General features: G+C 36.2%; 1 protein-coding gene across 6 annotated transcripts in view; it reads right to left on the bottom strand.

Moving 5' to 3' along the window:
• LOC129721769 (semaphorin-1A) overlaps positions 1–26,335 on the bottom strand; it is a 202,125-nt gene that overhangs the window by 11,786 nt on the left and 164,004 nt on the right. For all 6 annotated transcript variants that reach the window (XR_008727488.1, XM_055674698.1, XM_055674696.1 and 3 more), the window contains one exon: positions 15,244–15,777. Coding sequence is in view for 5 of the 6 variants with exons in the window: in XM_055674698.1 (XP_055530673.1) it covers positions 15,244–15,391 (148 nt within the window). In the remaining variant the exon portion in view is untranslated. The remainder of the gene's footprint in view (positions 1–15,243; positions 15,778–26,335) is intronic.

Genomic DNA, 26,335 nt, shown 5'->3' with positions numbered 1-26,335 from the left:
CTAGCATATGACAAAATTGTTCTACATTTTATCTATCCAACAACATATTGGTTATTGTTATCCATCATGTGGTTATGCTGTTATTAATGTTTGAAATCTGACGCAACATTTGCCAGTTCCATTTCCAATTTTACAGAATGCATCCCAGTATAGTAAACAAAGACAAGGTCCCACGTCAAAAATTATTAAGGGGCTTTATTATTGCGATTCTTAAGATTTATAGCATTTTAAAACTTTAAACGCGTTTTTCTCAAAACCATGTTCTCAAAATCGGCGATCAGTAGAACTTAAAAAGTTTACATCCGATTGACTTGAAATTTAACTGTAGTTTCTTCATTAGATTATCTAGTGAAGTACGCACGATTTTAGCGATTGATTAACAACAACAAAAGTTATAAACAATTAAAGTCGATTTTTTTTTCTTCAATCCGTTGCCATTTTGCTAAGAAAAATTCTAAAAATAAAATCATGTGTACTTCACTAGAGACACTTATGTAGATTATGAAAAAAAGTTTGTTTTGGTTATAGGTGGCGTTGGGCACGACTTCTACTGCTCGCCGCGACAGAACTTAAAAAAAGCGGTTCACGTCAATCGTTGTACAGCCGCCATTTCGTAAAAAAATAGCAATGATTTTTTTTCTATTCTTCAAGAGTTGCTTAATCCAGTGATATATTATTTATATACCTTACATCTCAAATGTCCTTTAAAAAAAAACATGAAAAAAGCCTTGTTTTTTTTGAGCATTTGGAAGATACAAAGTTAGTTTATTGAAATATTTAATTTATAATTATATTTGTGTTCTTCTCTAAAAAAAACTTTTTGTCTCACATTGTATGTTTATTTTTTCGGAAGGACAGAATTACTGTCTACAACGTTATACCAATCAAAACCAAACATTCTGACTTTTTTTTCTTCTTTTCTAGAAAAATTTAACTTTCTGTTCTTCATTTTTTATGATCAAACAGCTATCAATGTTTAGCTAATCTTTTGTTGAAACGAAAAATAACGTCCTCTGATTGGTCGCTTCCTGCCCTTCCTGAAGAAAGTCGACAAAATAGTATACTTATTTACTGCCGCTCAGGGCAAGTCCGTCCCATTTGCGTTTTTGTGCTGATGAGAAAACAGTAATTAAAAATCGTTACGTTTTAGGAAAATTTTTGCACTCGTACGCTTTTTTAATAAAAACAGTCAACAGAATTTGTTACTACAAGAGCAAACAAATACTTTTGCGTCGAAAAGCGTGCATGAACATCAAATCTTGATTCAATTACGTTGAAAATCATAAGCTGGGACCCATATGCGATTACTTTTACGATACCTAGCCAGAATGATGGCAAATCAGTCACATAGCCACTTGCGACCGGTGATGAAAAACAAACTACTGCAAATCGATTCCAGTGCTAGGCTTGCGTTTGGAACAAATCCGTCGCTATTCGATCTACAAATGGCCTTCTCTCGTGCTTCCACAGAATGATTGAATGATTTTGTAGCGAGAAGCATTTCACAATGTGGTTATAACTGCGCCGTGAAAAAAAAAATAGCTGAAAGTAGCAACTGGTGGAAACTTCTCCTCGAAGAAAACAATGTAGTATCAGCGAGACAAGAACGGTCACGATTGTAAACAGGCGCTACTGAACGCCATCATTTCAAACGCAAACGACGAGAAGAAGTAGTTTTAGAATAATTTTCGAGTAAAAACTGATCATTGATATATTTTTATAGTTTTAACTCTTGAATTAATGAAAACAAATAGTACCAAACAACTGCCAAGCATTAAAGTTTGAATTTTCGTCCTATCCTCAGGTACACACACACATGTGAGTAGCTTTGTTTTCTTTTAATTTATTAGTACAAAGTATTGGCAGAACAAATAGCGGTTCCAAAAGTTTCTAAAAATCAATTTTCGCTAATAAAGAGCGCATCTTTTATTATATTCTTCCGTTTTAAATGCTTAGTATAAGTACAGTAAAATTCAATCGAACCATTCATCAAAAATCACCATCATATCCATCATATATTTAATAATTATAATTGGCTGTGGGACTCACTTGCAATGATTTTTTCTATGGGACCGACTTGCGATCATTTTTGCTATGGGACAAACTGACTTGCAATTTTTTAAATAGATTCTCAGGACAAAGTATTTAAAATTATGTGTTTTTTCGAAAGTACCGATGAAAATATGATGATTCCACCAATAAAATCAAAATTGATAAAAATGCAATTGGGACGGACTTGCCATGAGCGGCAGTTTAGCCTTAGTATAGTGGACTGCGGCAGTAGTAGCAGCGGGTTGCACCGGTATCAGCTGGCTTTCGGAATTTGCTTTCGGCTTAAACAAATCATTTACCGGTTGGTCACATCTCAGCAGTAGCGCGGTTTCGAATTAGCGGTTGAGGGCTTCGGCCTACTTCCCCACGATGATGCTTCGGTATAATAGTTAGCATATTTTTGCGATAGTTACTTAATTGAAAATTATAATTTCAGTTTAGTTTCGCAGCTTTCTTAAACAGGTTGATAGATATGGATTTTCTTCTTGAATACAACCTCCTACTTTTAAAGTTTCGCTGAGCAACTCATCAATGACGCTTTAATTCACGAAGATGTCGGTTATCCCAAGCAGGTTTCATCGGTGATCGTTGAAGTGAGATTTATTGTTCGTATCTCTGCGTCAATAATGTCGAAACCACGACGTTCTGACGCTATTTCAAGGGCAATTGGCATTTCCTCAGTCACGTCACGGCCCGAGCAGAATGATTCCGGTCAATATTCACCATAGCTTCGTCGGCCATTATCACAGAACAGATTTGGATTGTCGGCTCGTTCGCAAGTACTAGGTCAGGAATTCTCGACTGTATTTGTCTGCGTCAAACCATGGAGACAGAATGCGTCGTACAGAACACTCCCTGTGCAGTTCTCGTTGGTTGTACTTACCCAAATAAAAGAGCAATGTCGTGTGGATTCAAGTATAGCAGGATCCAAGAGAGTAGGATTTTTTTTTTTGAATAGCGTCAAGAATAACGGTGAGTGAGCTCCCAAAAATCTAAGGAGATAAAATACTTTCGTCCAGCCCTGTTTCCGTTAGAGCATCCTAACTCGGTCGATTCAGATGGCGGATGAGGTCGGGTACGGAACAAAATCGTACTAGCCTTGACAGGGATGTTGGAAGACCCTATCTCCATCATGTGGTTATACAAGTATTACCGTTTGAAATATTTCATTCCGACCTTGATTTTAGTTCCCGAAGAATTTACCTCGATATAGTGAGGTAAGACGCAGTCCCACGTCAAAAGAAAATACGCATATGTGGATGAAAGTTAAAGCATCCATTTTCTGAAAAAGATGGTCAAGTGGCCTGAAAACTTGAAAGGGCTTGAGGATAACGCAATTTTTTGTTTTGACAATTTTGAAGAATTTTTGCTCATGCAGTACTATTTTATTAAAAATTTTGATTTGAAAGACAAAGAACTTTCCGGACATCTCAAAAAAATCGAAAAAGAAGAATTTATTACATTGCTCGATGAAGACGCGTGTTAAACACTTCTAGAGTAGTTCTAAACCCTTTAAGAGCACTTATAGGAGCTTGAAATAAGCCTCGAAGCCAGGGGAATGGTACAAAAGCAAGATACGTCTAACATGGGTTGAAGTCAATAGACGTCGAACGACATTTAGACTGATCCAACGGGCATTGAAAGAAAAACATTCGCAATATGAGGAACGAGACAAAGTCATTCTGATGATTCAAAAGTTATGAAAACTTATTCAGAAGCGCTTAGATAGAAAGCTCTACCCCACCCATCATAATCGCCAGACTCCATCTGCTTCTCGAACCACAGTCCATGGTGTATGGGTTGTCGAAATAACTCTTCAACTATTTCGAAAATTCCAAAAATTGGATTGATTCATTCATCGAATTTGACGAAGAATTCCTTCGACGAATTCTTTGCCAGAAAAATGGGAAAAAGTTATGAAAAACAATGAACAATACCTTGGAAATACCAATGTAACAACACACGTTACGAATTGTTTTAAGTCTCTAATAGTTTTAAAGCAGTTACTTTATAATTCTATTGCAATAAATCCTGCCTAAACTTTTTGCTTCAGCAAAGTACTGACAACGCTATCTGACGAATGATCACATTTCCGACATTTTGTCCTTGCATGTTTCACTCTTGCTTATTTTTTTTCGATTGTTATAGTTTCATGAGAACCAAATCAATTTCAGCCGAGATTAATATACCGATTCGCGTCATTAATCTTCTCGAAAACACACCACCGATTGCTGTGAGGAATCCATTAAACGAAACAGACGTCATTTATCTCATATGAAGGCATAGCACACCGGAATGGGATTATTTATATCGTGTGATGGATTTAGAGACTGCGACAATCGAAACGAGTTTGAAACTTAATTGAAATTTTGGTTCTTGTTCGTACGGATGATCTAAGATAAACATATTTTGAACTTGAATGCCGTCCAATGGTGTATATTTGTTTCCAGGAGTTGCTCCATTCTTGATCGTATCACATGAAAACTGCACGTATTTTAGGCTAGCAGCTTAAATCAACTAGTGGCACCATATCTTACCATCTTTTCATGCACATACATTAACACACGGAAGACACATTCCGGTCGATCCGCCAAAGATCACTTCCCTGTCAAGCGTCGCGAAGTTATTTGTTTGTTTGGTTGCACGGTTGGTGTTTCACGCACAAAAAAGCTACTTTATTGCTTGTCATCGACTTTACTAAGAAATGATTAGTCAAAGCAATTATAGCGATTATCTATGGTGATTTTTTACGACTACTCAACTCCTGTTAATGTCATTCGAATAACTTCTGCGAAGAGGTTTTTTTCTTCATCATTGAACAGCATCACATCCAGTTTGTTTGGAATACAAGAATCCATGATGGTCACTGATTCTGCATTGAGAAGCACTAGGCCACAACATGGTGCAACCACTCACCGGAATCACTCGATCTGTCAAAACACCCAAATCGTCACTCGACATGCCCGCGGTAACGCGGTGGGTATCACGAGAGTGCATTTTCTCTAGAGACCGGAGTTAGCCAACGATGTAAACCCCTCGATCCTAAGGTCAATTTGGTCCAGCCCTCATAAACGCTTGCGGGGCCTGCTGCTGGTGAATTAAGCAAAACAATCACAGCCAACTCAGCGGCAGTGATGAGGTCATTGCGAAAGCAGCAGCAGCAATCATTTGATGCGATCAAGTGGAAAACATTCGACACCGGCCGCCAGGGGGGACGATGCTTGCTGAACTGAGTGAACGCAATGCGCGAATGACACAAAGAAGATGCTCATAGCGGAAAATTCATTCACCGGTTGGCGGCATTCGATTGAACATAAGTGTTGATTTTAGCCTATTGTTAGCACCAGTTTTTTCTTCTTCTGTGCTTTATTTTACTGAGTACTGCAAAGGTCGGCAAAACTTGAGTGACAGCCACGGCGATTGCACTGTTTGTCCGAGCCGGACAATGATAATTGGGTGTTCGGCCGCATAAAAGCTTTTTGAATGCGATGTGGGGGCTTCTTTGGTTACCTAAATTTGATTGGTTTTCTTTTTGATTGGCAAATAGGATATTCCATCAATTTTTCACGCTCAAAGCAAGGTTTGAAGTTAGAGAAATAATATTCAGTCTCCAAAAGACTGGTATAGTAATCTAAACTCGTTATATGCAGTAACTGATAATGAACAAACATTGAAATTTATTTATTCCTAGCACGCCAAGTCACAAGTTCTAACCGCCTCGTTATTTTTATCACGCCGCTCTACAAATCAACATGTTTATTACCGTTTATTTACAAGAAAGTTTGCCTACTTTGTTCAAACTAGCAACGTACACTATAATCACTTTGTACGACGTTTGTGCGAAACTTGTTCGGTTGGTAAATAAAAATGTCGGTTTGCTTGTCAAGTGTGAAAACATGCAAATCTTGGTTTTTATATCGTAGGAGAGACAGGTTTCCCTTGAACCTTGTTCTATTTTGAGTGAATAGAGTTAGTTCATCTTTTTTCATTGCTATTTTAATGATCTTTTTAACAGTTTTCAAACATCATTAAAAACGATTTCAATTAACAATGAACACGAACAAATCGTGTTCGTGTGTAAAAATTCAAATGCATTCCCCTATAAACTTCGCCGTCACACCTGCAGTAAACACGCGCAGATTGAGGATTTTGCGTGAAAACACAATCGGAGAGATTGTATAGTAGATCCGAGGAAGGACAGCAGTCTCTCGTCAGAACCATTTGAATATTCAAATGGTCGTCATTATCGTGTGGTGTGCGGCGTTATCTGTCTTCTTGCCACAACAAGCAGCAACAGCTTGGGACCCAAACTGTGCCAGAAAGGCAGTTTGTATGCAGAATTTATTGCCACGGAAGACAAATATTGCACAATGCCTGCGTCGTGACGGGCCTGGTGTAAGACCTGACGGGTGGTCGTCGGTTCCAAGAAAGACTCCTAATCTTTCACCTTGTACGATAATGTATTCCTTGCACAAGTGGATGCGACGTTTTGCAAACTTCACTTATCAGTTTCGGTAGAGGTAATCGATACTGTAATCTTATCTAGGGAGGTTTTCTTGTGCAAACAAATAATCCAAGCAACTTATGACACTATTGATTAGTGAATGAAGAGCGCAGGTGCATTAAAGTTTTTATTGGAGGGAATGGGTGACGGCCCTCTTTTTGACTTAGCTACATTCTTGTCGCAATGAAGTTCTTAATTTACGACGTACGACTTTATAACATTTGGTGCTGTCCTAATAGTAACTTTTATTTGTTTACTCAAGCAACCTTCAAATGAGTTTAACTGTTTTTTCAACCCAGAGTTCCAATTATTCTTAGGCACATTTTTTCAATTCGATGCAGGCCTACGGTGACAGCCTATAAGCAGGTAGTAGTTATCGATAATCCATCGGACAAGTCATCAAACTTTCATTTATCTTTTTATCAAATCGCAATTCGCTACTGAAAGGGGTTTAAAGCTTGTGTGTATCAGCAAGCCCTCTACCGAAATATGGACTCGCTGAGGAAACATACCTTCTTTAACGATGTCCGCGGTATTCGAGAATTGAAGGATGAAACCGTTTACAATTTTATCGCAGAGCAGTTGAAGCTCACACCGCAAGAAGTTCCAACAATTCAGATTGACCGTATAGAAGGCAAGGTCTTTGTGGAAGTGAAGACGCAAGCAGAAGCAGATGCTATTGTAGAACGGTATGACAACAAGCTGTTGCTCTCCCACGACGGTATTGATCACCGCATCAGGTTGCAAATAGATGACGAAGGTATAGATGTAAAACTACACAACCTTTCACCACGCATGCCAGACACGTGGATAAAAGAGTTTTTCGCAGACTACGGGGAAGTTATTGCGATTAAGCAAGAAAGATGTCATTCGGAGTATTTCGGCGATATACCAAGTGGAGTTCGTAATATGCGCCTTCGTTTGAAGCAGCCAATTCCAATGTACATTGGTATCAAAGGATACGACACTCACGTTACTTACAATAACCAAATCAAAAATTGCCGTCACTGCAATAACATCAAACACTTTGGATACAGTTGTGCGGAAAATCGAGCAACTATTGCTGCACAAGACCGCACTGGCCTTGATAGACCGAGAATGAGAAGTCATTCACGTACATCGCATCACTCCTCCCGCGAAAACTCCACACCCATCGAGCCAAATCAGAGTGGATCAGCACCAACACCCGAGCAACACCCGAGTAACACCCAAGCAACACCAAACCGAAGACAACACAGTAGAGAGCGAGGAAGGGGCCAAAGATATCAGCAGAAGCGCTTCGAACACTCTTATAAGAATTACAGAGAAAGGAACTAAATTGGGATGCATTCTGTAAAATTGGAAATGAAACTGGCAAATGCTCCGTCAGATTTCAGACGATAGTAACAGCACAATTACATGATGGATAACAATAACCAGTATGTTTTTGGATAGATAAAACACTAGTTATCACTATTATTTCATTGCTAAACGATTAAAAATGATAAAAAGTTTCAATGACAAATTTACGCGAACAATGAACCAATTATTTTTCTTGAACAATTTTTAGACCTGCTGTTAGAGTAGGTATAATAAAAACTAATATCTTGAAAGAAAACATGCTGGTAGAAGTAGTACCGTATAGCATACAGTGTCGGACATAAGTTAAGCAACTGCTTGTAGTAGAATCATATTTGCAAGTATTTATTCAATCCATATGTTACTCTAACAACAATCACGTTGTGAAAAGTATGTTGGCAGCACTGTTCAAAAATATTAATAAAAGTGCTTAAGCTCGTGCGACATAATCTAAGCAACTGGCAAATTTGGTAAACAGAGTGGTCGATATAGGTTATTACGTGGACAATTACTACTGTTTTACAGTTCCGAACTTTCAAACTTGATGAATTGGCAAATAGTGTTGAATTTAGGAGTTTTTATTATTTGCTGAAGTATTGAGCAAAGTGATCTATAAAAATATGTAACTTGATTTGTACACTAACGGCTTAAAATAGACCAAAAATAGTTGAACTCAATCAACAAGGACGTACCCACAAAGAAGTAAGTGAACTTTTTGGTATTCACAAGTCAATGGTATCCCGCCTACTGAAGTGATATAAAGAAAAAGAAACGTTTGCAACGGCTGCCCGTGCCGGTAGTCCGAGAAAAGCTAGTCCACGAATGGTCCGTAAATAATTGTTATCTTTTAGTTCTTGTCTTTGGTCGCTTTAAAAATCATCGTATTACAACTTCTTCTGTGCTTACATATTGTTTTTTTAAAATAAATAACTGCAACCTCTGTGAAATGATGTAAATGAAAAAAAAACCTAAATTAATCCACCTAGCGGTCAGACTCAGCCTTTCTCATTCAAACTTATTATTTGTAAAAATAGATTTACATGAATGCTTAAATCCAAAAAGGTATATTCACTCTTTGGGTTCTAAAATATTGATGTTGTAATTAAAGTATAAAATATGAAATTTGACGTAATGTTGGTGCTTCAGAAATAGCGAAATATAAGAAATGACTCTTAATTTCGAACAATTTAATCACGAGCGATACCGGGAACGTTCAAATAGTACGATACCACATTTAAATCATGTTGAGGCCATATATATTGTTCAAAGCAGCTTTAGTGTTGAATAGTCTTTGAATTTCTTTTCTTTTCAAAACTTTTGAACAGTATATCAAATTTTTATGAAGTTTGTTATTTGTAAGTTTGAGAGATGACTCGTTTGTATGACACTAGTTATGTTCAAATAAGTCGTGCAATACTTGAGATAATAGACCTTTGTTGTTTTACAAATTGAATCATAACGGTTGCTTAAGTTTGATTACAATGAAATGAAAATGGAACGTATGGGGGAGCCAAACTTTGAAACCACGTGTTCAATCGTAATTCATCAGTTAACCCTTAACTGTCCCGTTCATTCGATATCAATATTGTTTAAATCTGTTGTGTAATTTCTATGATAATGAAGTTTCGCGATTTTCACATTTCGATACATTACAGACGAAGTTACAGTCCGATTACAGCAAAATTCAATAGGGTGTTATGAGGCAGCTAGACCTTTCATTTGACACTAATTTTGTGGAAATCGGTTCAACCATCTCTGAGAAAAGTGAGTGAGTTTATGTAGTCTCCGGAATCTGTTTCTTTTCATAGCTGGATTTCACATTTTTAAACATAACAGGAAAAGTAATAATCCGTTCGCAAAAAATCAATAGGGTCTTATGGGACAACAAGACTTTCCTTATGACACTGATTTTATGAAAATCGGTCCAGCCATCTCTGAGAAACATGAGTGAGATTAAACAGTCTCCAGAACACGTTTCTTTCTGTAACTTCTGAACCATATGTTCTATCTTCATAAAATTCAAAAGTTGAGGGTTTTTAGGTAGCCTGTTTATTTGAAACCAATTTTGTTCAAATCGGTTGTGTAGTTTCTGAGATATTGATGTTTCGTGATTTTTACGTTTTGATACATAACCTCTAAACTAGAAATCAGATTACAATAAAATTCAATAGAGTCCTAATGGGCAACTAGACCTTTCATTTGGAATTGATTTCATTGAAATCGATTCAGCCATCTCTGAGAAAATCGAGCGAGATTGGGAGAGCGTTACCCACACATATACACACACATGCAGAAAATGCTCAGCTCGTCGAACTGAGTCGAGTGGTATACGACATTAGGCCCTTTTGAGCCCTTTTATACATAGCACTCGAACTGAGTTGAGTTGTATATGACATTCGGCCATTTCAATCATTTTTCTACCTTTTAATTAGCCACTTTTATACCTTCGGTTTTTCCAGTGATTGCTCTACCTTTCTAGGAGAAAGGCAAAACATTATCCGAACCCGAAAGCAATGAGCGTCGCTCAAATGTATATTGTTACTAGTTGCTTAACTTATGTTCGACACTGTATGTGAAGCAGAGCGCTGCTGCACAGTGGTCCAAAAAGGCGAAATGTGGAATTTAATTCCATAGCGCCTTTCATCTTCATCCTAGCTTAATAGTTCTTAAAATTATCGAAAAAATAAGCTAAAGTCTGATACAACTTTGTAAGGAAAAGTCTTGGAGATGTGTGGTCTCCAACAAAAATGTGTGTTTTGTATGCCCCAATGCTTTTTAGAACAACGTTTTCTTGTAAAATGTAACTAACAAAAGTTAAGTACAAAAACTAACTTTTAAGTAACTTTTGTATAAAATACTCTGTAAATCTGTACCCAATGATGATAGAAATTTTATTTGTTCAGTAAAGTTTCATATTTTTGCACGCCCTAAAAAATTGCCGAAAAAACCGTTCCTCTATCTCTTAACATAAAAAAGTTAGTATTTTTTAATATATGAACACCTACTATAACATATGTTCGCCGTACTCTAATATGTATGGATTGGGACAAATGAAACCTACAAGAGTTTATGGTACTTCAGCTCAACTTCAAGAAATAGTATTCACATCATAGCTCCACTTGCCCCTTTTAACCTATACACTCTTGAAGTTGTCGAAAAAATTAGCTACAATATGATATAACTTTGCAAAGAAAAGTCCTGAAGATGTATGGTCTTTGGGAAAAATGTGTGTTTTGCATGCCTTAACAATTTCTTCGAACAACATTTTCCTGTAACAGGCCACTAACAAAAGGTAACTACAAAAAACTAAATTTTAAGTGAGTTCCATATAATATACTTTATTATTTTGTACGGAATGAAGATAGGATTTTCATTTGTTCGACAAAGTTTCATATTTTTGAATTTCCTACAACTTTCCTGAATAAATCATTCCCCTATCTCTCAACATAAAAAAGTTATTTTTTTTTATATTTAGTACAGTAAGTTTCCGTTTTTGGCAACAAAATTTTAAATTTCAGTTGCCAAACTGGAACCGTGCTAAAAATGGAAACCTTTTTTGACATAAATATATTTAATTTGAGACTTCAAAATTATTATGAAAATTTATTTATTTATACGATTCAATAGGTTTTTAACAAAATCCGTCCTGTACGCTATAATTTCACCCATTTTTGAAAAAGTTGCACGACTTTTTATTGAGTAAATTTTTTACCCATTTGATAACAGCTACCAAAAATTCTTTGATAAATTTGATAATTTCCTGGAACATGACTCATTTTTGAGAAGCTATTGAAAAATGGTATTTTGGAAAGATATTGATGATAACAAATATTTTCAAGGCCAAAACGGTTTGTTTGATCGGTATGACGTCTTCGGCAAAGCTGCAGATAACGATTTTTTCTTTCCAAAAAAAATATATACTTCAAAAAACGATTATTCAGAATAAAAGTTAATTAGAATAAAAGGTAATTATCTAAAAAAGCTCAGTTTTCAAATTTAATATTTTTTTGAAAAAACTGCAAAAGATTACTTAAACAATGAAACCGGTCCGATCATAAAGAAATCAAAACAAAAGTTTTAATATTCTTTTTAACTTTTGATTTTGTTTTCACATGGTATATTTTTTATGGAAGGACAAATTTAGTATCTACAACTTTGTCGAAGACATTACGCCAATCAAACAAACCGTTCTGACTGTAAAAATGTTTTCAATTCCTCATAGAGTGCTGTATGGGAAATTAAAAATGTTTCTACAGCCAAAATGGTTTGTTTGATTGACATAATGTCTTCGGCAAAATTGTCCGTCAAAAAAAAAAAATGTCCCTCGAAAAAGAAATTGAACAAAATATATACTTTTTTTCAAAAAATAATAACTTTTTTTTTCTTTATTTCTCCATGATCGAACCGGTTTTATTGTTTAGGTAATCTTTTATAGTTTTTAAAAAAATATTAGATTTTTGAACTATCAGCTTTTTTTGATAATTGATTTTTAATTATTATTTTAACTGTTTCTCACAAAAAAAATATTTTATTTTGAAGTGTATATTTTTTCGGAAAGACAAAATTATTATTTACAACTTTGCCGAAGACGTCATACCGATCAAACAAACCGTTTCGGTGCTAAAAATATTTGTCACTATGTTCTATAAAATGTTGCCAAAAACGGAACCCTTTTGTTGCTAAAATCGGAGTGTGCCAAAAACGGAGCATGCCAAAAGCGGAACATGCCAAAAGCGGAAACCTACTGTATAGTAAACTTTTCAAAACTTTCGACAGTTTGCGATTATGCGGGTCATTCATACAAACAATTGTTCCGAAGACACTATTAAGCTAGGATGAAGGTGAAAGGCGCTATGAAATTTAGTTCCATTCTTTGCCTTTTTGGACCACTGTGCGCTGGTTTCTCACCGTCTATTATTGCAGCGGTACACGACTTCTATTCGCGTGCAATCAAGGAAATGCTGCTGCTAATGGTAATGCAAAGTGTATCTCATAAATGTGGTTACCAAAAAAAAACCTTAGATTACTCAACAAGAATTGAATGTTTTTGCAACGATTATAAATTACAAGTTATTTTTATTCCATTTTATGTAAATAAAAATATATTCACTAAGTAATCGTGACCGGCATAATATCGAAAGAATAAATTTCCAAAAATACAAATTTATAGAGGAATGGCGAACGCTTGTGAATTTTTTGCCCATTTAGGCCGATACAAATTTTATTTTCATTTTATGTTCTGATTTAGACGCATAACGAGAAATTCTTGGTGCTTCTTCAACAACAACGATACGCTTGTGCCTTGTCAAATAAATGTTATTTGCACAAAAACCATAACAATACTAGTTGACAAAAACTGGAGCAAAATTTGGAATAACATAAACCATAAATCCTTAAACTCGGACTAAAAATCTACATTTTTTCCTCGAATCCACGGAAAATACAATAACAACGATCTTTTATTCCATCAAAAGAGGAGAGACAACCCAGACTGTTCTCTTTGCGGGCAGTCTAAAACTCTTGAAAACAAATTTGCAAGCTGTCACAACGGAGTAGACTTTTGGTACGAAGCGCAACGGGACTTACGACTAAGACCACAACAAAATCAATTTCATTTCTAATGTCTTTACTACCCAGAGTTAAACGGAGAGTCACAGCAAAAGATCTGAAAATTATTAAAAATTTATTAGATTCAAAATGTATTTTTCGGAAACTCCTGACAATCTGAAAAATATTGATAGCTTTAAGAGTTATATTAACATGTCAAAATAAATAAATAGGAGCAAATAAATCACAGTGCAACAATTTTTTTGCCTTGGCTCCTATGTATGATTTTTTGATGAAGTTTGATGCGAAAGTAAATTTCCACGAGTTTGAACATATTTCACCTTAAGGGGCAACAATGGCGCCATTTTGAATTTTTGAGAAACCGGTATTTTTGGGGGCTTTTCGACGCCATTTTGTTTTGAGACCAAATATCAAAATTCTAAGAGTTTGTCCACATATTAGCATCCTTTTACCCATCTTTTGAAAAAAAAAAACAGATCTTAAATCGGACAAAAACTGAGCTCAAAACGGTAATTCTACGAAACCGATTTTGGCATAGTTTTAGTATATTTCACAAAGCAAAATAATATCGATTATTTCTGAGTATTAATGGTAATTCGCTAATATCTTAAAATGGTAGTCAAATTATATCTTATTTTGAGTAAAAAAGTCTCAGAAATCGAATGGTAGGTGTCTGATCAACGTAAAATGTCAGCAAAATGTCGATTTTGCCCCAATTCCCCTGCAATACTAAAATAGGTTTATCTGCTGACATTTTACGTAGATCAGACACCTACCATTCGATTTCTGAGACTTTTTTCTCAAAATAAGATATAATTTGACTACCACTTTAGGATATTAGCGAATTACTAATAATGCTCAAAAATAATCGATATTATTTTGCTTTGTGAAAAATATACTAAAACTATGCCAAACCCGGTTTCGTAGAATCACCGTTTTGAGCTCAGTTTTTGTCCGATTTAAGATCTGTTTTTTTTCAAAAGATGGGTAAAAAGATGCTAATATGTGGACAAACTCTTAGAATTTTAATATTTGGCCTCAAAACAAAATGGCGTCGAAAAAAATACAAAAATCACCGGTTCCTCAAAAATTCAAAATGGCGCCATTGTTGCCCCTTAAGTTGAAATATGTTCAAACACAAAAAAATTATATATGAAAGCCAAGGCAGAAAAAAGTCAATTTTTGTTGCACTGTGATATCTGTTTTAGCATTGAAAAAACAGTAACCTTTATTTCTATATACAAAGCAGCGATCAAATGAGTTTACTTGTATTTTCAACCCCGAGTTCCAAATTATTCTTAGGCACATTTTGTTAATTTAGTGCAGACCTACGGTGACAGCCTACACGCAAGTTCTGTATGATGTCGCAACAGCAGACGACGATGGCATCAAATTACTTCAGCAAGCATCAGAGAACAGAGTACCACCAGATAGAAGCCGTACAGTTCCCAACATGTAAACCAATTCGCAACAAAACGATCTGCTCAACGAGCCGTAAAACAACTCACAGTGAAGGGGTAAGTGCTGTGACCCTTCAAAGTCGGAACAACCAGCGGGCCGAAAACCGGAAGCCACTCGGGCGGACGATCACGATCACGTTGTTGGACAGAATTGTGCTAATAAAAATTACACACAGATATCAAATATCGTCGTTAAACTGGATCAAGTGCCCCCGCCGGTATCTGTCAAGCCACGCGACCGCTTGGGGAAGTAAACTTACGACCGAGCAATATTTTATTGGACGATTATTGAAGTTCAAACACAGCGGAAAGGCTACTCACCGTAGGTAATATATGACTTGGTGAGGACATCTGGTGTCCAACTGTCGGTCCTATCTAACGAGCAGCTAATTAACACTATCAGCACGGTTACGATTCGGGTCAGGTGCCTGTTCAGCGTCGCTGCTGGGGTGCTGCTCAGAACCATCATCCTGCTGCCGATGGTGTGTAAATTATATCCGACTAAAAAATTGATTGCGATCTCTTTGTTTCGTCTGCACAATTCCTATCACACACGATACATTTTATTGGTTTCTCTGCTACTGCGGTGGCACGTTATTTTTATGGTTATTGGTTGTAAAAAATCGCTGCAGGAAAACGAGTGCGGCTTTAGCAGCCCCGAGCGATCCAGATACTAGCAGTAGACATGGCAGTGTAGGCCCCTCGGCTGAACGGTGAACTAGTTTTGAATCTTGTTTAGTCCGGCCCGGGTTTGATCACTCTTAATTAGTGTCAACCTGACTACCACTCACACACACTGTTACTCGAAAACCTGCCGTCCTCTATGTCATCTTTCATTCGGCGTTGGAAGATTATCTGCAAGAGTAAATAAAAAGTAATGCTGTTAAAACAAATCATCCATTTGAAAACTGTAACTTAAAGAGTGATTATACAGTTCCAATTTCACTAGTATCTAATCAGTTTTACAAGTTTGAATCATCAGTGCAGCACAAAAAAAAACATAAGCAACACAACAGACGGGTGATTAATTTCTTTTTCAGCGCCTTCCATGGGGGGAAAACGTTCTCAAACTGTTAGGGGCGAGGGTTAAATCCTGCTGGCACTAGGTATCAAATTTGCATACAATATTACAACCCATCATCGTTTTTGTTTTCTTTTCTGAGTCTCCATACCCACAAGCAATGATGGATGAACGATGATGGTAAACCGGTCGCAACCTGTCCTATTTCTGTTGCACCCCATTTCCCAAGCGCATCGCATCGCAAGTGCAAGTCCCATTCTAATCCCCCTTATGTCTAATGAACATTAATATCGAATTCAACATTCTAATTAAACTCTCACAATACCGTCACTCGTGAAAAAAAAAACAAACGAATGCATTTGCGTATGTATTTGGAGCATAGTACACGGAAAAAATACGACTACGGAAAGTTAAACATTTATTTATGGGGTCAATCCATCAGTTTCGTGCTGTCATTTACGTTTTCCCGGCTGGATATTCATTGATGTTGAGAACAATTCTACACTTATCAATCACAGAACCTTTTTCCAGTCGAAAATACTTAGCGTGTGCTTGGGTTCATTCCCATCGCAACCTATTTGCTATGGGTTAAGTGAGTAGCGCCTTAAATTACACATTCACCCTTTTTCGTTCGGGTTTCCAGTGTTATTTTTATTCGTTCTAGAATGCATAATTTGACAAGCGGCACACTGGTTCTGGTGCGGTTTGCTGTACACCAAAGACGGTGCGGAGTAACCTTTTTCCGGCAGCATTTTAGCCTTTGACGCTTGAACGCGTTATTCCGACTGCTTATTTGCACTCTGATCGGTGGAACTGAAGGTTCCCTACTTTTAGTTTTGTTTTTCAAGGGTACGATGTATTCTGTTTCAAAGCCGAAATTAACGTAAAATTGTTTTCTTTCTAATTATCATCTAAAAAGACGAAGCCATGAAACCGGTTTAAGAACATGTTGAGACTTAGTTTCAATAAAAATAATGATAAGGATTTTCATTACGTGAATGAGGTAAATTTTACAAAAAAAAAAAATCGTAATACGCGACATAACCTTTAACAAGGATGTGATAGATTTAGGATAGAATTTCATTTTCATCAGTAAATTTGTTGAGAAGGAAATATTCAAAGCGAAAATGATCAAATTCGCTACCCTATTGCCAAGTTAATCGAGTAAGTTGGTTGGCTTGAATACATCAAACATTTTTTATGAAAAAAGTATAGATCAATTCAACTTCAACTCAATAAAACCGTATACATAATTTTTGTTAAGACTTCGGTTGTTGAGTTGTTATGTGCGTTGGGTGTATTTTCGAGTGTCTCAAAAAAGTGGAACGACTTTATTCTATACTGTCCGACGTTTCGTCTCTGTTCAGTGACATCTTCAGGATACACTACGGGGATTAGACAAAGATTAATGATTTTCTACATATTATCAGAATTTTTTATCATACATATTACTAGGAACGGACTAGCTGATTCTACACGCCAAATTCCTGAAGACCAAATTCAGTAATCTTTACTGAATTTCTACAATAAAAACCGTATACTGAAATTTCGGCTATCTAATAGTTCACTGAAAATTCAGCAATTGCTTCGAATGCTGAATATTCGGTATCTGTCATCGACTGACACGCATTGCGACTGTCAAAATGAAAAAAATAGTTTGTTATCAATTTGTTTATTGCGCGTAAAAATTTATCGGAAAGAAAATTGTTTTGAAAGTGGATCCGGAGCTCAAGGGAGAGCTGCAGAACCTGAAAGTCGAGCGCTGTGACGTGGAGAAACTATTTGGTGAGTAGAACATTGCTGAATCTTCGACAATGTTTTAAATAATGCTGGATAATCAGTGAAATTTTGTCAAACTGAATGACATTTCACATTGCTGAATATTCAGTAAAGTACTGTCAAACAGAATGATATTTGACTTTGCTGAAACTTCCAGTAATATTTCATTGCTGAAATGATTACTGAAGTTTCAGCGTGGCAAAATTCAGCAAAAGTTTACTGAATTTCAGCAAAAAAAAAACTGTGTACTGGTCAAAACAGGTTTTGCCCTAGAGCTCTAAACAGACAAAAATTTGAAAGATTACAGCTTAAAATAAGTTATGTGCTTCCGGTGCATTTTCGATTGTCTCATAAGGCGTCGTACACAAATTACGTAACGCTAAAAATCTAGATTTTAGACCCCCTCCCCCCTATGTAACGATAGGTAACGTTCTCCCCCCCTAAAATTACGTAACGCTGATCAGCCTGACCCTCCTCCGAAATTTTCAATTTCGAGCAAACATCACAGTTACGTAACTGTCTCTACTATCCCCCCCTCCCCCCTACGTAACAATAAGTAACGCAGACTCAACCCCCCTCTCCTCCCTTCATGCGTTACGTAATTTGTGTACGACGCCTTTCGGTGCATTTTTGATTGTCTCATGAAGCCCTATTTAAAGTTCCAAGCGAAGTGAAAATCTCATACAAAATGTTAATTTTTTCACGCTCGTGAAAAATGCAACCTGCAAAAATTTCACTTCGCTTGGAACTGTAAACAAATTCGATCCAGCGAAATCGAAGGTTGTGGATCTCATCTTTTTCACTTGGGTTAATTTTTTTCACGCATGCAGTGAAAAAAACAGTAGCAAGCGAAAACTTGCGTGCGTTTCTATTCTGTCAGATGCAGCCAATTTTTACTTCGCTCGGAGTGTAAACTCGTGGATTTCGCTTCACTTAAACTGTAAACTGCAGCCTGGTGAAATACCTGCGTGTTCCACAAACAAGTTTTCACGACAGATTTCGCAAGCGAAAATTTACGCTTTTTCACTTATAAAATTTTTCACTTCGCTTGGAACTGTAAACTATGCTTAAGAGTAGAACGATTTTATTTCACACTGTCCGACGTTTCATCACTGATCTGCAACATCTTGAAGGTAAACTACGGGGATTTGACAAAAATTAGTAGCTTTTTACTGGACCAGCTAATTGCACTGGTCAACACAGGTTTCGAACTACAGCTCAAAAAAAAAAAGTGACATCAGTGACATCTTCAGGGTGCACTATGGGGATTTGATAAAGATTAATGACTTTCTACACATTATCAGGAATTTTATCATACATATTACTAAGAACGGACTATCTGATTCTACTGGTTTTGCCCTAGGGCTCAAGCTGGACAAAAATTGAAAGAATACAGTTTATTAAAAAATTTTTTCCTCGCTTTGGTTTGTTCAGAAGAGATTTAGGCAACGAAATGTTCTACCTAAAAACTTTTTTTGAAAAAATTCTGAGATGACCGATTTTTTTAAATCACTGTTCTGATTTTAAAATAAAATTTCCCTAATGTAGGTTATCAAATTTATTTGTTTTTCTCAATATTTTTAAATAAAAGTTCAGCCAGTTTCCTAGAAGTTCACCCTCGAAAACAACTCTATCTTATTCAGGTATATCGACTTATAAAAATAACTTTTCAGCATTTTAAATGTTAGTATCGATGAATTTTCGAAAAATATATGCAAAGTTGCTAAGGCCACAGAGTTGGCGCGAAATCTTTCATGATAGATTGAAATACAATTTCAAATTCGCTAACCTATTGCATAATTTTTTAACAAAGTTCTTATAAAAACGTACAGAGCGATCCATATTCTACTCAATAAAAAAACATGAATAATTATTGTCAAAACTTCGACTGTGTATTTTCGACTGTCCCGAAAAAGTAGAAATTCTATTTCACATTGTCCGACGTTTCGACACTGATCAGTGACGTCTTGAGGGAAAACTTCAGGGATTTATCGAAAAAAATAAGTTACAAATGGTAATGAAGCAGCTAATTGCACTGATCAACATAGATGTTGCCCTAGAGCTCATACTGGAAAAAATTTAAAGAATATATATACTGGAATATCATACTAGAAAAAATTAAAGAATATTAAAGAATATAACTTTTGAACCAGTTGACCGATTTTCGATCTTTTTGGATCAAATTAAAGATATTGTTTTCTAGTTTTGAGAGAAAATACTGAAGAAACCTGTTTGCTTTTACATGCAGAAATATGAAATAATTACAAGTTTAGTAGTGTTTTCAAGTTAAATTTACTCAAATAAAAAAAAAACATATTTTTCAAAATTTCTTCATCCATCAAATGTGCCCATCAAATTGAGACCAAGAGATAGTTTTTATGTTTGCTCAAAAAAGAACAACAAATAATTGAAAGAGGCATATTTTTCGATGAAAAACATTAATAACTTCGAGTAGAATTGAAATATTCGCGATGTCAATGAGCCACAAGGTAGCAATACGAGACCACCTATTTCTTGCATTGCTTTGCGATCTTTTCTCTAACTATAACAGTTCGTCATTTGCACTGCTTCTGTGATCCCATTTATCCGATTGTATAGTGACACCTATTGTTACACTGTTCAACCAGAATTTCCGCGAAGGAAATTAAATAAACGAAGAAAGCTTAAATTATAAAAAAATCACACCTTTCAAACGAATAAATGTTCTTTACCACGCTCGACTCCATTAACAGATTCACTAGGTAAATTCCGTTATTTTGCATTTTTAATGTCCTGTGTTTCTACGGTCACACCGTAATAATTTAGGCGATTCATTTCTCTACATTTCAATGTTTTTTCCATTGCATTGATGAGGGGCTAAAGACGGGAATAAACCGTTTTATGACCGTGTAGTTACGATCATCATACTTCTGTATTCTTTCCGAGTGCTTCGTTATTTGGGGATCCACACACCTGGTTGTATGTGGCTGTGTTGGAAAATTCACACAGCTGCTAAATCGTTCTTAACGTCAAGTTATGATGTTTAAATTATCCGCCGAACGAATGCGCGAATGCTGTTCGGAGTTCTGCCTGGCCGGCGCGCTTCGGGCGAGCAAATTGAATTCAACCGACAGCCGACGATTACTTCTTCAGCACGCCCATCAGAGCTCGAAATGGCCCGCCGCTAATTTTCAATTCGCTATGAAATTGAGTATTTTGTACGCCGAATCGAACGCTCCTTTAAATCGAAATAATGCCTCTTACTTTATTACATTAAAAAAATCCGCGCCGGATTATTATCGCCTCGAGGCACGTGGTTTAAGCCTTTGTGACCGTCTATTGCACGCAGCAGGAAGTTTAATTAAGATAAGCTGTTTAAAGTTCATCACCCAGCAGGGTGACGTGCGTGGTGTGCAGTGACAGACAGCAGGAGAGTGCACTTCACTGGGTGCTATTTAAAAGGTGGTAAAACCATCACCCTAAACCATTCTGTACAAAGTACTTTCTACATTCATCATCGCTGAAGAACTGAACCGTAATAGTTTTGTTCCGTAAATGAAAAGCGAATCGCGCAATTTATGGAGTTTCCAACTACGTATTTTGTTTTTCTCGTAACAATCGTTTATGCCCCATTCGAAAGCGAAAGCCTTTAGCTTCTCATGCATTATGATGATACGAATCCGCACTCGAAGTGGTAAGTGTGTACGTACGTACGAAAGCTGAGATCAGCGCGGGCAGCCGGGCCTGAGCAAACAATAACTACCGATCCACAACAAAAGGGATTTTTGCTTATACAAAACGCGAGCTGCCTTTTTTTAAATGCAAATTTTTCCCGCACGCGTAGCAGCGATCGACGCGTGCATGAAGTTTAGGTAAACACCGACCAAAGCGTTAACTAATGTGTGTACCTTCATTTCCAAATGTATGATAATTATTGTGCTAATGGTGTGGCTAAGAAATCTGCTAGTATGTGATGTATGTACATTTTCATCCGGCGTCGAACTCAACTGTAAGGGCATAGACGGTTTCCAAGTTATGAGGAAAGATGAAGATAAAACCCAGCGATAGTTCCTAATGGTGGGTTTTCACCTGCTGCGATATGAATCGATGGCGGAAGGGGAAGTAGACTCGCGTTAAAGTGCTACTGTGGTGCACCCCGGTGGAACAGGTTGCTGATGGGCTTTACGAGTTTGTGGGCGTAAACGAAACACTCGTTTTAAATAGGTCAGTTGATAACTATTGCTGCTGCTGCTGTTGTTAACCAGTTACATACTCTCTGTTTACCTTGCGGAAATCACAGTTCTCTGGCAAGGCAAAGAGTGTAGCATAAAAATTCCAAAGCTGCTTTTGTTATTTGCTCGTGGCATAACAGCAGGGACCGTATTGATGTCAGGAGCTTCTAACGACCTTTGACTGACTCGAGTGAACACGGTTGACATGTGTCAAGCATTGTTGCACCTCGAATGGCTTCGAAGGAATGTTTAACATCAGGTAAAGTATCATCCATAGTGGGTCATCGAGGAAAACCTACATGTACCACGCTGCTGTCCTGTCCAGTGCACATCTCACGTGCGCTTCGGTCATGGAAATGTACAACCGTATAATGTCTAAGTATGCTGCTAAGTAGAATGGTCGTTCATATTTGATTTTTTTATAACTAATAAACCTGCGAGCTAACGCTCAATGTTCGCTCTTGAAATGAGCAGTAAAACATTCTATAGATGAGACTGCAAGATGCACATAACAAGCACGGAAATGGCTCTTATAGCCTACATGAGTGAGTTTTTCACCATACCATAGCATCAATTATTACACAAAAATAATCGATTAGTTATGAAATTGGTCAATAACTAACATTCCGAATACATAGCAGTGTAGCACAGTAGAATGCACAAAACCATCGTAATATTTACTGTCTGCTATCAGTATTTTGATTACTATAATGCTCAATCAACATAAGGATGAATTAAAATTGACACACAACTGGCATCAATCAGGCACACCGTTGCAGAAACGTGATCAGAATTATTTTGACCCGAAAAAATGATTTTAGAGCCGCAGTGTCTTCAATAAAGTTGTTCCATTAATTATTCTCCATTTTACGGAAGTTGCAATCCTGTAATTAATCTACTTAACAGTGAAAAATTAATTTCACTTTACTCATTTTGAAATATAAAAATCTACTTTGTTCAGCAAAGTTGTAGTACATTTCAAAATGAAGAACTTTGTTGAAGACATCATACCTCTATCTACCTGTTTAAATTAACTTTTGTGGAGTCTTCCAACTATTATCCCTAAAAATATTCTTTTTCAATTCAACTTCTTATAGTGATTTACTTCAATTTTTCAATATTCTACAATACTGTTTGCTATAACAAAACTAACAATTTCTTCGAAGAAAGTTTATTTTTATCTCACAATTTTCTCCGATGAAACTGTTTGTTTCATTGTAGCAAACAACATTGAGAAAAATTGAAAAATTGTAGCAATTTAATGTTTTTTTGGGGACAATCTTTAGCAAACACCGCAAAAGTCCATTCAAAGAGGCAGATAGTAATCCTTTTGACAAAGTTATTTCTTCTGGAATGTGCTACAATTTTGCCGAACCAAATGAATTTTTATATCTAAAAATGAAAAAGGTAAAATTTGTTCTCAATGTAAGGTGGATTACTTTTATAGAATGGAGAATAATTATTAAATCAACTTTGCTGAAGGAACTACGGCTTTATAAACAACTTTTTGGGTCAAAATACGTGCTCAAAACATTTGCAGCTTTGGAAATAGTGTATATTGCTTGTACTACGAAGCGAAGCGAAAATGCTCACAAAAAAAAAAATTTTCTCTCGAAGAAAGAATATTAGTGTCAACGGAAAATGAAGCAAAACGATCAGAAAGTAACTAACTTCAGCAGGAAAATATCAATTGAAATGATAAAATAGGTTGATGATAAGCAAACAAGATGATAAATACATTGAGATAATAAATTGAAAAGAATAAAATATTAGGTAAATTTGACATAATTTTGCTTCGAACGCTTAAGCGTATGAAAGTTTTGAGAAACTACTTTATAATTTAAGTGAAAATTATAATTGCAAAAATCCAAATTGAAATTGTCAATTAGACAAGTCTCAAAGATGTAAAATAAAAAATAAATAAAAACCCATTGCACACCTGGCGAAAGTTAATAGGTTGCGGTGGGCCGGTCATGTCGTAAGGATGCCGGACGGCAACCCTGTGAAATCACTTCTCTTCAGCAACCCTGCCGGCACCAGAAATAGAGGCGCGCAGCGTGCACGATGGCTCGACCAGATCGAAGGAGACTTGCGGGTGATGAGACGCCTGGGGAACTGGCGAAACACAGCCCAAAACCGAGCAACATGGCGACAAATTCTTGATACAGCACGAACCACCACGGCTCTCGTCTGATTGGTAAGGTAAGGTAAATAAAAACTTTGACAAATAGTAAAATCTAAACTTGGAGATATTAAAAACTTAAATCCAAAAATCAAAAAATAAAGTCATTTTCAGAAATTTGGAAATTTAGAAAAACTGAAAAGAAAGAGAATAGGTTTACTCGAATGAAATTGTGAAAATTATCTTCAGACTAATATGTATTTGCCACTACCATTTTGTTAATAATATTCTTGCAGGTTTTGTACCAATTTATCATTTAGATTTCATACCAATTGCTATAAGAATCTCATTTTACTAGATGTATACATATTTTCCAACAAAATAATTACTTTAACTGAATGTTGCCACGTTGCCACTAATATTTTTCCAAATTTTAATTCCCAAAGCTTGCTCCACTAAGAATCCGGAAATATTGACAGTTGTAGAGCAGCGCTCCTAGTAGTCGTATTTGAAATGTTTTGACAGCTACTTGTTCGAGAAGTATTCGCCATTCAAAGCTGGAAGTTTCATCTCGATACGTGAAGTTTGAAGAAAGTTGTGCTAAATGGAAGACAAAAGACACTGCATACTCACGTCGAAAATCACTTTGAAAATCGCAAAAACACTGGATTTCATCAAATCAACTATGTATGAGTTGCTCAAAGGTTTCCGAGAACGGATGACCGTGACCAGGAATAAAACAGCGCTAAGGTGGCCCGCTTTAGGAAGTGGTTGTACAATTTATTAAAAAAATCTCGATTTTTCGACATAAAAAAACTGGTCTAACATACAATTGAAAGAGCCAAAATTCTATTTTGAAAGAATTATTGAAAAATATCCTAGGAATATAAAAATTTCAACGGAGTAAAAAAACGTATTTTGGAGATCTAAATACCAAGTCTAAAATTTGGCCCACCTCTATATAGGTGTATCTAAAACCGTGTGTGGAAATATTTTGAACTTATTTTATTTCAGATCATCATCGATCCTTTTAGAGTAAAAATGTTGTTCAGTTTTCGTTATATTAGGCATCTGAAAATGAAAAGATCGGGCTAATAGCGGTTTTGCAAAAAATCACAGGCAGCTTCAAATCGTTAAATGTAATAAGTTGGGAAATAATTACTTGTAAATCACCGCAAGCGTACGAATAGTAAATAAAGAGCTGTCAAAGCTTGATTAGGTGGCATGGCCAAATTATGTTTGCTCTGGATAGAGAAAATTTTTCGGCCATGTCTCTAATTACTATTTTAACTCTGTTTCATTTGCTAGAGTATATAAACTTTAAGTTGAATATTACCATTTCCTTTTGACATTAGATTGACTCAAGCAAGATTTTGAACATGTGTGAAATAATTTCAAAATTATCACTACCTAGAGCCAATACTTTGCAGAAAACAATAATGCAGTATGTTTCATAGGTATCTTATTTCATTTGAGCATACATAGTTTTCTATTATTCATTGAATTTATTAGATAAGATGCATTAAATATTACCAAGTGGGCCAAACGAAAAATATCTGAATATTACCCTACGAAAAATATCAGAAAAATGGGCAGATTTTTGTTACGCTATCTCATCATTCCGACAACTTAGAGAGTTATTGTCTTCACTTCAGCAAAGTTGATCTGAAGGTCAAGGGCTTTTTTTTTTCCTCATCTATGACGGTCAAGGGCTTGTGACTAGTATACATTATGGTTTGGAATTCAGCCGCAACGAGGCGCTAGTGAGCATATAGTTTCGAGTATTTTGAACATAATATATCTCGTGAATCCAAGTACTCAAAAATGTGTTGATTTCAGCAAAGAGTATTTTAAACTAAATTTAATTTGTGAATTCAACCACTTCAGAAGGTTGAGAAAAGAGTGTCTGTAGAGATTCAATTTAATTCTTACAAAACTAGGGAAAACTAGAATTTCTCGGTATGAAAATAATTGCGGAAGACAATGCGATACGTATTCTCGAAGTTTTTTTTTTCCTTTGGCACTGGTCGAACAACGCAACTTTGTAGTAAGTAAGAACAGCGTGATCAGTTATGGTCAAAATACGAAGATTTGCGTACCAGGGTGGTGAAAGCCTGGAAAAACCCGAACGATTAGGAAAGATCAGGGAATTTATGTTTGTTTCAGGGAAAACTAAAAAACAATCAGGGAAAAATTGTTAAACGAGACGCGATTATTTTTTAAACTAAAAGGGTTTTTTTGCAGCATAAAATACTAATACGGGACCTCTACTGTTCGTTT

The sequence above is a fragment of the Wyeomyia smithii genome, chromosome 2 (genome assembly GCF_029784165.1).
Source record: "Wyeomyia smithii strain HCP4-BCI-WySm-NY-G18 chromosome 2, ASM2978416v1, whole genome shotgun sequence".
NCBI classification, from domain to species: domain Eukaryota; kingdom Metazoa; phylum Arthropoda; class Insecta; order Diptera; family Culicidae; genus Wyeomyia; species Wyeomyia smithii.
This window is presented reverse-complemented; position numbering and strand designations above follow the sequence as displayed.